General features: G+C 38.7%; 1 protein-coding gene across 3 annotated transcripts; it reads left to right on the top strand.

Moving 5' to 3' along the window:
- The first annotated feature begins 89 nt into the window (after positions 1-89).
- Positions 90-10,471, top strand: LOC119729592. 3 transcript variants are annotated; one of them, XM_038202234.1, is made up of 4 exons: positions 90-202; positions 3,536-3,605; positions 8,002-8,527; positions 9,194-10,471. In XM_038202234.1, the coding sequence occupies exons 1-4, from the start codon at positions 200-202 to the stop codon at positions 9,498-9,500; spliced, it is 906 nt and encodes a 301-aa protein (XP_038058162.1). In that variant the 5' UTR covers positions 90-199; the 3' UTR covers positions 9,501-10,471. The 3 variants fall into 3 exon arrangements, with proteins under 3 accessions (XP_038058162.1, XP_038058144.1, XP_038058153.1); XM_038202216.1 differs by having other exon boundaries at positions 99-470; XM_038202225.1 differs by lacking the exon at positions 90-202 and adding an exon at positions 2,824-3,384.
- Positions 10,472-12,260: the final 1,789 nt, after the last annotated feature.

The following is a 12,260-nucleotide window of genomic DNA, read 5'->3' as shown; positions in this document are numbered from 1 at the left end:
CCATATACCAATTGAAAGCACTCCATGTGCATGAACTTTGCCCTGTTACCACGGTAACAACCGATAAGGAAAACAAAACGTGTGTCTCTCCCCGACTGATGAGGAAGTTCCGTTGAATGTGAAGTCACGTTGTTACGTAGCTACCTGTAGCGCCTTCCCGGGCGGTGATGTGAGGGATTGTTGGTCTGTGCATTCCTTCATGGTAGGTGTTCGTCTCAATTGTATGACATGCAGACAAAATGGTTCATGCCTCTCCTTATAAACTGGTACAAACTCATGGGTGATAAGACACTATAAGACATTATACATTTACATTTGTATAATGTTTCTCCGTGCATGCGTCTGCACATTAATTATTGCTGATACAACTCCATTGACTGATTGAGGTCATGTCGACGTTTATGTAAATATTTGTACATCGAATTGTTGGGCAAACACGGATCTGCACCATGGAAGGAACTACTCGTACAGTAAGTTGTTTCTTTTTGTACATGACACACACCTATGTTAATTTTATAATTAAATTGTCGTGCAAGTATTCCAATCACTGTGATTTGCGGCAATGTAGTATTGTATGTCGATATTCATGATTGTAATGATTAACCTTTGATTTGCAACGGCTCTATTGTTGTTCAGCAAAATGTCGAGCACATTCTTACATACGCAGAGTTGAACATCACAAAGTAGGAAAGTGCATCACAAAAAGTACAAAGTACATGTGCCACAATCTTGCCTACAAACGCTTGTTGATTGCTCTGGCTTGTTATTTAATGGCAGAAGGGAATTGTCTTTTGTTTTTTATTTACACTTTGTGTTTGTTAATTTATATTAATTGATGAGGTTGCCAAACTGAGACAAAGTCGAAGTAAATAGAATAAGATTTGTCACTGGCGGATCCGTTGGGAGAGGCCATCGCATCCAGAAAAGTAGAGTTTTTTTCTCTCTTTAAAGAATTACGCAAAAGAAAATTCCCCCCTCCCGCCCCGCCGAAACATTGGTATTGTACCGCCGGCGACCATTGTTGATTCAGCGTTTCTGCAAACAACCTTTAATCCGGAAATTCCCTGTTCTAAATATAGGTTTTCCCCGGCCAATTTCCTGAGATGTTCATTCACTTCTGAAAATCGGTCATTCCTTTTTCGTCTGAATTTGAATGCACGTCTTTAATCCCATTTCAATTCAACGATAGTTCAATCGTTTTCATTGTCCGCGCATTCGGTTTTGAGAAACGACGACCTATTACGTTACCTGTGCATTCATTTACGCAAGCATATATTTCTAAATTGATTTCAGGAACAGCTAATTTGATTGACGGTTAATGAAAAAGAAACCCCTAATTGTATCTGGTGTCGATTGCATTAAACTAAAAGTGAAATAGAATGGTGGATGTTTGAAATCGCCCACTAAAAGCGAAACAGAAGTCTTGTAAACGAATCTGATCGGACAGAAACGACTGAACTGAAATGGAATCGAATGCTCTGGTAGCGAAAATGAAACGCGTGTTCAGAGCGATTCTCAAATTCAGACGAAAATGAATGACCAATTTTCAGAAGTGAATGAACATTTTAGGAAATTGGCCGGGAAACCTATATTTCGTCACACCCTACGTGGGAACTATAGGTTTTCCGGGCTATTTTAAAACGTTTATCATTCGAATTCGCCAACTCTAACATTAAATTTCGTCCGAGAAAATTGTCACGCGCTTTTACCAAAACCACTTTAGTCATTTACCGTTCAATTTTAAAGTTTGGTCACCCTCTTTAATCACCGGGTCGAGGATATTTGTCATTACAGATCAAATTTGTCTAAGCTGTTCCGAATGGTTTTGTTAAAAGCGTGTGACATTTTTCTCGGACGAAATTTAATGTTAAAGTTGGTGAATCTGAATGAAAAATGTGTAAAAATAGCCGGGAAAACCTATATCAAAATAGATGGGTTTTTTTTCAATTGCTATTTTCCTATATGCCTAGCAATATAAAAGTTATTCACTTTTGAATGACACATCCGTTGAAAAAAAAATCACCTAACAGTCATGTGGTTTCGAAGGGCGATTTCTAAAATTTTCGTAACGCTTTATTTTGAATGAAACTACATGTACACAGACATGTTCACGTTGACGGGTGAAATCTTTGAAGCTTAATTTCTCCAGTTTGGAAGACCGTATCTTCATGCAACTTTCAGGATTTATTTCCCTTATAATGATCCAAGTATGTGCTAAATATTGTTGTGATATGTTTATTACTTTTCGTTGAAATTGGAAACAAAAAGGCCTGGCTACGTGAATTTTTGAAAGATGTAACACTGGCGTTTGCAACATCTGTCAATCTTTTCAAGCCTCACGAATATTAATAAGGTTGCTATCCATTATGGTGTACAGTAGAAATTTGGTAAAAAGCCTCCTTCACGAGTTATTACTGATACAAAATTGTAACACTAGCGTTTGCAGCAACAGATTCAGCTGAAATTCGGAATATACTTAGATGGTATAATTGTTCGACTACTCGTGAAATACCAATTCCTAGAAATTGATATAAATATATAGATTTGGGGAAGTTTTCAAACGATTTCTTCCAGACTTGAAGGTCAGCTATACCAGCAACCAGTATTGACGTTTCAGCATCGATGGCGGCGATTTGTTTTCACTGACATGAAGTTTAGAATGTCTTCTTCCGTTATAATTGGACATTTCAATCATACTGAGCATATTTTCTGAGAAACACAACGTTAACTGCTCCGCTACAGCGTCTAAGTACGTAATTGGATTAGCTTTCCTCAATAACGGCATACGTTTTGCCTTAGCAACCACATTACTGCTAAAAGGGAAAAAAATCCACTCAAGTTTTTAGGAGCAACATTAAACATGATGGCGAATCGTATTTGCAAAAGGCATCAACGGCCCCTTTAAAATGTTGATTGATGATTGATGACGAACGTTGATTGACAGATGCGATTGAACTTCGCTTTAGAACTTATACATATTGAAAAAACAAACTCCATATTCACCACATATTTCCTTCTATTGATAAGGTAATCCCTCTGCCAAGGTTGACCGCGAAACATGTGAGTTATTACTACACAAGCAAATCCCACCGTGGTTATGGATCAAACGGGCTACTCGTATATAGTCCATGTTTTCAGCAGCACAGAGCCATTGTGCGATGGAGCCTTCTATTTAAACACTCAGTGACTATACAGGTATAGCACACAAGCAAATCCCACCGTGGTTATGGAACAAACAGACTACTCGTATATAGTCCATGTTTTCAGCAGCACAGAGCCATTGTGCGCTGGAGCCTTCTAGGTATAGCAGGTATAGCACTAACCTGTATTCAAATTCGATTTCCTGGGCGATAGTGTCCTGCCAAAGCCGCTACGTATACTATGGTAAGACATTTTGTTGTTACCAGTCGCCGGTAGAAATTATTCACATGTTTGTGTTCAAAAGTCACCTTGACACTTCCAGCGCCAATATAATATTGCTGACGGAGGTTTAACCATTTAAATTTCGTGTTAATATATGTTTTAATTTCTGCAGGATTCCTTCCATTTCTCTGGGAACGTATCCCGCCTATTGGTAGACGGATTGACAATCACCAACACGAAAGGTGAGATATTGGAATAATTGCTCATTTTATTGCAGTCAGCAAAGTTCTTGACATTTTTATAGTGTTTAAGGTTTATTTTGAGTCTCTAACAATGTTTAGCTGTTCACAGAAATAGAAATAAGACTATTCCTTTTTCTGTAAACCTTTAACAAAAATATCAAAGAAAGTCCTGGAAGAATGGAAGATCAAACTTAATATGAACACAGTTTGTGGCTTGTTTTGTCGCTCGAATTGCACAAAGCAAGGTAGTGTTCTCTTGGCTGACAATTTCCTAGAATTTTGTAAGTTTGTAGACTTCGTGAATTTATTGAAAGAAGTCCTTTTTGTCATACACACGTTCCCTACGCAAGGATTGTAGTTGGACACATCAACCCAACCCCCCCCCCCAAAAAAAATATATATATATATTGCACATATCAGTATCTTGAAAATTTTCGGTTTTCATGTAAATATCTCCCAATGGAATTTTGGGTTACAAAACCTTTGTCCTAATGTTGATTCCATCTACATTTTTCGGTCTGAAAACGTCGCTTCAATCTCATTAATATCCCAAATGTTGTTTGACCTGAATCCCTACAGTTTATTTGTATGCATTAAATGTGGTGCTAGTCTGATATTAACGTCTTGGGTTCACAAACTGCTGGAAATATGGGCCTTATGTACGAGTCAGCCATATTGAATACGGGCGATTCCAAATAGTGCGCCTCCAAGAGTTTGCAGCGCGTTGACCAATCACAATGCGCGAAATCAGTCGACCTTTTCCAAACGGGCGTTGGGTCGACAGATTTTGCGCATTGTGATTGGCCAACGCGTTGCAAACTCTTGGAGGCGCACTATTGGGAATCGCCCGTATTAAAAGCGAGGTAAAATCTTAATTTTTGGAACTTGCAAAGAGAAATGAAAGCAAGTTAATATACTAATTAATTTTGGTCTGCTTCAATGAATAATTTAAAATTTGTAATAAAACATTCCCTAATGTTAAAGTTAAATAAGGCTGCATTATGCCTGAATAAATAGTCTGGCGCCATCCCATTCAACAGTTACCAATTAATGAAGTACATTCAAGGAACTGGACACGAATGGTCAACTCGTGCATTAGGCCCCAAGGGAAAAAAAGATGTCACGTGGCTTTCCTTTGCCCCTGTTATTTGAAATACTTAAGTATAGCAATCTAAAACAATGACTTTTTACTATTTCTGGACCAATGTAAAACTTTCATCTTGACAGATAAAGAATTTCATAAGACTGCTTTTTACGGAATGACATCTGGTTATAAAATAAGCGCTGCTTGTGTATCATTTTCCTAAAACTTTCATTTTCTTTAAACTGACATATTTGTATTTCATGCCCCATCGGTACCGCTGTTTCACATGCAGACTCTGTGCGCGACATTAGGTTCATGCACATGCGCTAGTTTTATAGGATTTTTTATTAAAATTATTATTATTATTATTATTATTTATTCGGCATTAAAAACACAACAAATATTCACAAAATATTAAGACAAAAAAACCAAGAAAACTAAAACGAAAGCCAGAGGCATGTGCCCGGAATTAAACAAGTTTACCTAAAACTGTGGCCCGAAGGCCTTCAATTCCAAGTCTGGCTACACAAAAAAATGTAAATCTATAAAAATCTATGAAATGTATCATATTAACAATAAACACATATATTAAAACTGGCAGAGGTATAAATGCTAAAACGTTAATGTCCCCGTTAAACAAAAACGTTAGGATTATCCCCACAATTAGCATCAAAATACCACGATGAAATAAAACAAGATGAAAGTAAACCAAAAAAAAAATAGTCCAGCTAAAGGAAGGGAAAAATGTCCCTCCCCCCGCTCATATTAAAGATAAAAAACATTCAAAGACCCAATTGCTGTGGATGTCCACATTAAACATCACAAATCAAATTAGGTTTTGCCCTTCACCGACGTTTAAACACTGTATACTCAGTGTGTTACCCTCCGAGTGAAAGTTGGTTCAAGTCCCACCCGAGTGATTTTTTTCAACTTTCACTCGGGAGGTAACACACTGAGTATACAGTGTTTAAACGTCGGTGAAGGGCAAAACCTAATTTGATTTATGTCACCCCTACGCAGAATTTCATTTTATAATAAACATTACAAAGTTAAGAAGTGACATTGCAAGTAAAAAGACATAAAATTACCTTGATAAATAAAACCAGATAAGAATTAGCGAAAAACAAATCAAGCAAATTAAACAAAACATGAGAAAAATGCCAACCCCGGGTAAAACAAATTATCATGCATTATCATGCCCTTCACCGACGTACAAACACTCTATACCCAGACGCAAATGCCATCTTAAGAAAAATAGTAAAATGCATATTTCATGAGCTTGGCGAATTAAAAAAAAAATCGGCTAAAACATTCTTAATAGCTACTCTTATAAATATTTAATAATGCAGTATTGATTGATTGATTGATTTATTACATTTCTTTACCCAGGGTGTGTTAGGGGTATATGAATTGTACACTATTCTGTGATAAAGTGTTATTGATCGCCTGAATTAAACAGGTCCCACAGTGAAAGTATGGTGCGAGCCCCCCCCCCCCCCTCCCCCCCTTTCCACCTATTGGTTTACTGATGCTAAGTGTCCGGAGAAAACAAAAATGTCTATATTTCAGATTGGTTTGACGATGAAACTCCCCCCGCGACATTTCCTGGGTCCGCCCCTGGACACTAATAAACGTCACAATCGAACGGAACTACTCGGCAGTGTTTTCCTATCAAGTGTCTTGCCGAAAAGGTCACAGTCCTATATAAAAAGTATTTTGTCGATTGATTGTTATATCATGAAAGTCAATAACTGTTTTGTAATATAAAAAGTGACTGGAAAAAACGGCCTCCGGTGAACGGCCTCCGGTGAACTTTTTTTTTGGCTAACGAACCTCGAAAACAGCGATGGCCCGGTTTGATAAGCATGCCAAGTTTCAATTCCTAGGCCGTAATTTGAGAGTTGTTTCTACTGGTTTCCTCAGTGTTGGGAAATCCTGTGTTTTCGGAAGCAAACCGGCCCTTTAACCTGAACCCGGAAGAAAAATCTAGTTCAACGGTCTCACGATTCATTGAAAATACTTAGTAAGTTTGCATACCAGACTCAAAGTATTCTTTCTTGTGTGCTTGTGTTGCCCTGAGGGGAACCAAAAGATAATATTTCTCTCAGGCATAAAGGCAAACAAAATATACCCGGCAAGCCAAAAAAACCCCCCAAAAACCCAGCCGATCGGCGTTAACCTAATTCCGGCAGATAAAGGAAATGTCTCAGAAAATCAAACAAAAGAAAGGTAACACTGCACTTTGCTTTATGTGGCAGGACATTATTGTTCTGGATCAAACCAGTGACGAATTTACACATTGCAAATTGAATGACTCATTAATCAGCCGTTTTCTGTGTGTTTTTTTGGAATAGACGAATCCTGTCCGCCAAAAAAGAAAAAAGAAAAGAAAAAAAGAGTGAACAAATTCATGTAGGGTGCATACATTTGAAATACCAGATTTGGCATTAAAGTTTGTATATACATGCTTTTTCCAAGTTTCTATTTTCTTTCCGAACGAAATTTAAAGGAATATTATGTCCTGTACCAAGTAAATTTGCTCGTTTGTTTTTGCAGGCCTTTATATACAGTTTTTGAAATTGGTTTTAAATGTCACGCTCCATTCCGAAAATTGCACACACTATAATATTCAGAACGAATAAGGAGCGTTCCGCTCTTAAAGCTATAGTCCATCATTTTGCAGCTATCCAAAAAGTAACTGATGTATAATTATTGTTGAAAAACATACTTGGTTGAAAGATAGTAAGGGAACTAAACTCCCTGTGAAATTATTTTTTCTGGCATACTGTCATTTGGATCAACGAAAGAATCAACGAAAAAAGTTGAAATTAACTAATTGATGTACTTGTCATAGGCCATGTTTTTCGTGCGATGTCTCATTGGAAAGCTCATAACTAGTGAAATGCTCGAAAATTATCAATTAGGTGCACAACCGAAAAGCACGTTTACACCAACCTTAATATTCATTTGATGTCGACATTTGTTATAACGCTTCTAGTTCCTTTAAACTAGCTTTATTGTCTACTATGATTTTTTTCAATGACTTCATTCTGGGCTTTACAAACGTTGTGAAAGCACACTGAATGTGTGAAGTAAGGCTAAGGGCATCCCACATGACTTTGTTATAAAGGGACAATTGAAAATCATAGTGTACATTAAATGAGGTCTGAATATTCTTTGAAAACTATCCCCTTGCGCGTAATCATGAGCCTGAATAAAAAAGTATTGAATCAAACATGATATTTGTTATGTACAGAGAATGTGTGGTTCCTTTGACTGAGAACGCTTGTTTTAAATCATCTTGTTTATCAGATCTGATCATATTCTTGACCGGTCTCATCATCGCAGCATTCTTCGTGGAAAGTCTTCAGCGTATCAGTCGAGAATGTTTCCGCAAAGTTCCTCGGCCATCACAGCGAGACACACAGCTGAAAAGGCGTCGCTCAGACAGGATCTTGCTGAAGGAGGCTGTGGATGAGACCACGACCCCACAAGAGGAGAAATCCTCTTGGCTTGAAATGGGAGAGAGAAACGGACATATCCAAGCAGACAAGGAGGTTGATCGGGAGACTAGTTGCTGTCAAGGGGAGTGTGATGGTGTGTTGGAGATTACAGAAGAGGACAAGGAGACAACAGCGCTGGTTGGTGACAAGGTAACATGCTGCGAAGATACATGTTGCGAAGATACACCTGAACTGACTGAGGAACAGAAAATGGTGCGAGTAGAAAAGATGTGGAAGAGCCTGTCACTGGAAGTGCTGAACGATCGATTGGAGATATATCAAACGACTTGCGAGGAACGAAATGATGTGCGCAGGAACATTACACGTTCTGACAGGTAAGATGGAAACGGGTCAGTCTGTTGATCATTCAGTAAGTGGGTTGGATGATGATAGCGTTTCCTAGTGGACATTGGTGGATTCACGTTCATCCCAATCTCCGCTGGGATATGAGCATACACACTATGTCACTGCTAAGACCTGCAAGACACTTTGTTTCATACATCATGTTATGAGCTTTTACTGCCCTCTACAATGTTTTTGCCAATGTTGTCAATTCTTGATTATTGCTCACCAGTCTGGTGTGCGTATAGAGTGAATTTATTGATCAATTTGAAAAGGTGCAAGGGTATGCTACTCGTCTCATTTGGCACCAACGTCGACGTGAGCAACCTTACTCTGAGCGGCTCGGTATGCTTCATATAAGCCCTTTCAGCGCCAGATGCGAGCTTTCAGTTCATGAAATTTGTTTGTAAGGAATTGGTAGTTGGAAACTGGGGTCTTTTTTGAACTGATATTAATGTGAATAGCAGGGAACACTGCTATTTATTTGCTGAGGCATCAGGTGCAGTTGTACTGTCCTCTATCGATTCAAATTAGTCCCTTCTATACCAGTTTATAAATCAACTGTAAGCAATAATTAGCAATGAAAGTACTGGTGTTACTGAAGTCTGACGACAGAGCAATACACTAAAGTTCATTAATTCTATTTTCCATTTTGACAGAGTGGCCTTCCATATTCTGCAGACAGTTCTCAACATGAGCAAAATAACAACCGGCTACCTATTTATGCTCATTGTCATGACGTACAACGCCTGGTTCCTTGTCTGTATCGTTGGGGGCGCTGGTCTAGGCTACCTGCTCTTCTCGTCGGATCTCGAGACATTGTATGCGGATTACGCGGAGTGCTACGTCATGCGTAAGGTTAAGGCGGCAGAAGATGACGCCAAGCGAAAGAAGTGTTCATCCGCCCCTTGCCGTTCTCCATCAAAGAAAAAACACCATGGACTAAAAACCCCGACTCAAATTTAGAAAATGAACAAGACTCGATCACTTTATCTCAATCTTCCGACTTTCCTCCTTTTTTTTACGAAATACATGTGATCGGTATGAACAATGGCTAGCGGAAAGTATGTTTCTAAAGCACGGACAAATCTTGGTAGGGACACCACAGAGCAGTTTAATTTATTCTTCGTTCAAGACGACATTTTACATATATTTCTTTTTGAATGCGCGCGTTCCCCATAGCAAATGACCTGTCTTGTTGGAGCTCGCTTTACGGAAATCTAAACCCCGTCTTGAATCAAGAATGGTTTGAATATCATTCGCTTGATTATCTGGCATTAATAAGCCTCTGTACTGATGACGTGACACTTTGTTTACACGTGCACTTTCCTATGGAGCCAGTGGGGGCCCACGGTCTACTGAGCACCATAGGAAAGCACACACGTAAACAAAGTGTGACGTCATCAGAGGTTTATATAGTTTTGCATACATAATGTAGAAATTAATTATATGTAGGCTTAATGTAAATTTTACTGGCGAGGGTCGGGATACTGCAGTAAATAATTCGATTTTTATTAGTTGTAAGTTTTGCTTTGAAATAAGCGTAATGAGATTAATCAGGACAAAATAGATTATCATATTGCGGATGAGGAATTTCAATCATTGGGGCGTCCTTCACTTTAAATACTCAAGTTCAGCCAAGTTATGTGAAATGTGTACATTTAAGAAACATTATTATGCCTGAGGGGAGACTGCTTTGTGCCGCTTTTCAAATTATTAATTGCTATCTGTAAGCTAAAAGATAACATTGATTCAGTTATATATATATTTTGAAGAAAAAAATGTATGGCCTATGACGCATTAATTTGGGCGTAAGACATTTTAAGGGCATTGTTTTATATTTGAACTTGTGTTTATTGAAGAAAACATATTTTTGTAATTTGTGTTTACTGTCATGCACCTATATAGCTTTGTAAATAAAACCTATTTGCGCTTTCCATCGTAGCATTCATTTCAAAGTGCTTTACAATTCCCCTGTTCATCAGGCCACGAGACCATCACGTGGCAGCCGATATCAGTGCACATTCGGTGCTGTACCATCACAGGTACCCATTCCTGGGTGGAGAGAGGCAATTGTCGTTAATTGTCTTGTCCAAGGGCACAAGCACCATGTTCCTGCCAGCGTAGTTTTTATTCATAGGAGGGTTAGGGGCAATGTCATGAATAATTCATGTTTATCCATGAGAACGGACAATGACATCAACAGCATTGTTGTTAGTTACTCAACTAGTTACAATACATTAAAGCATTTTAAAGAACGGTTGTCGTCGAGCTACCACACAGTAGCCTAGTGGATAGCAGATGAGCTATGGATACAAAGATCCCTGGTTCGAATCCACGTCGTCGCTGCTCATTTTCATCAGCTATTTTTCTTCTCCAAATTTATCACTGAGATAATTTTAAATTAAGGGGAAAATAGAACGAGAACCTAAGTCTTGCAATGATTCAAAGGAAAAACTGAATTATTCATGACATTGCCCCTAACCCTCCTAGGAAAAAAAAATACGCTTCCTGCCAGGGTTCGAACCCACGCACCATCGTACACGAGTCCAACGCCGTAACCACTGGACCATGGTATATTGTTCCGGTAGGACATCGTCTTTAAAAAAAAACAACCTTTAATTTGTGCAATGACCAACAACAACTGGCGGGATTTTGTCAGTTACAATCAAGATACGCGATTGTTGCAGGCCGAATATTTCTATTTTTGTTTCTAATTGTGTATGTGGCAAAATGAAACGTGAGTTCATTTGAAGAGTTAGATGCATCGCTCTACATCTCATGCTATATCACATCTTTCCGCGTTCGTTGATTAAGCCCCTCCCCCACTACTTTCGGGGTCTTTTAAGCTTGGAAATTTACGCTGTACGGACAATGGCGTGTCTGTGGTTTGGTTTCTGGAGGGAGACGACGTGGGTAATTTTCTTAAAAGGAGATCACGTTGGATAAAAAACGTCGGTATAATAGTAGCAGTTATGGGGTGATTTGCTTTCATTTGTTTAAAAAAATTGTCCCACTCCTAGTACGCCACTGTTTACATAGGATGGGAAAGTTTTATCAGAGGTGTCGAGAAAATTAATTCTAAATTTGATGCCAAAAAACAAATTCTGCCAACACTGTTACGTTGGACAGCACACGAGATGTTGTGCATTTAAGTGTTAACATTAGCGATGTCTTACTAAATGTGGGGAAATAGCACTTTGAAATATGGGAAAGGTCGGAAAAGCTAGTACTTGGTACCCATTATGTTCCAATCGTCTGACATGTCACTTTGTCAGGGTGAGTGGGGGACGTACAACACTAAATGCTGGTGTATTGGAAGTAGCTTTCGCCCCCCACCCTGTGTGGGTCACTCACTCTCTCCCAGACCCTTATCTATCTGAGCCTGTAATGCAAGACATGAAGAAAAGTACTTTTTTTGCACCATTCTGATAAACCAAGACACACGGTAATTTTCACCAAAGCACAAAACTAGCTCAATTAATATAGCTACTAAGTCAACACGGGGGTTGCTAGACCAATTCTGAGGGGGTGACATCAAATTTGCCGACCGACGTATCTGTGCTGAAATACAATCACATAGTATAGGCCTACATGATATAAATCCATCACTTGCTATTGTGATATCGAATCAGGATGCAGGAAGCAAGTCTCCCATCCAGGGAAACGAGGTTGAAAATAAGACAGATTGGACCGAGTAAAACGTATGTTACTTGCAGAATAACA

The sequence above is a fragment of the Patiria miniata genome, unplaced genomic scaffold (assembly GCF_015706575.1).
Source record: "Patiria miniata isolate m_02_andy unplaced genomic scaffold, ASM1570657v1 HiC_scaffold_1, whole genome shotgun sequence".
In the NCBI taxonomy this organism is placed as follows: domain Eukaryota; kingdom Metazoa; phylum Echinodermata; class Asteroidea; order Valvatida; family Asterinidae; genus Patiria; species Patiria miniata.
The sequence above is the reverse complement of the archived record's forward strand: the minus strand, read 5'-3'. Positions and strand labels throughout refer to the sequence as shown.

What these genes read in the sequence shown, in the direction of transcription:
- LOC119729592 (XM_038202216.1), top strand. Translation starts at nt 450, where the DNA reads ATGGAAGGAACTACTCGTACA. An exon ending in TGGAAGGAACTACTCGTACA is followed by an intron (nt 471 to 3,535) that starts GTAAGTTGTTTC and finishes TAATTTCTGCAG; the next exon opens with GATTCCTTCCATTTCTCTGG. An exon ending in GACAATCACCAACACGAAAG is followed by an intron (nt 3,606 to 8,001) that starts GTGAGATATTGG and finishes CTTGTTTATCAG; the next exon opens with ATCTGATCATATTCTTGACC.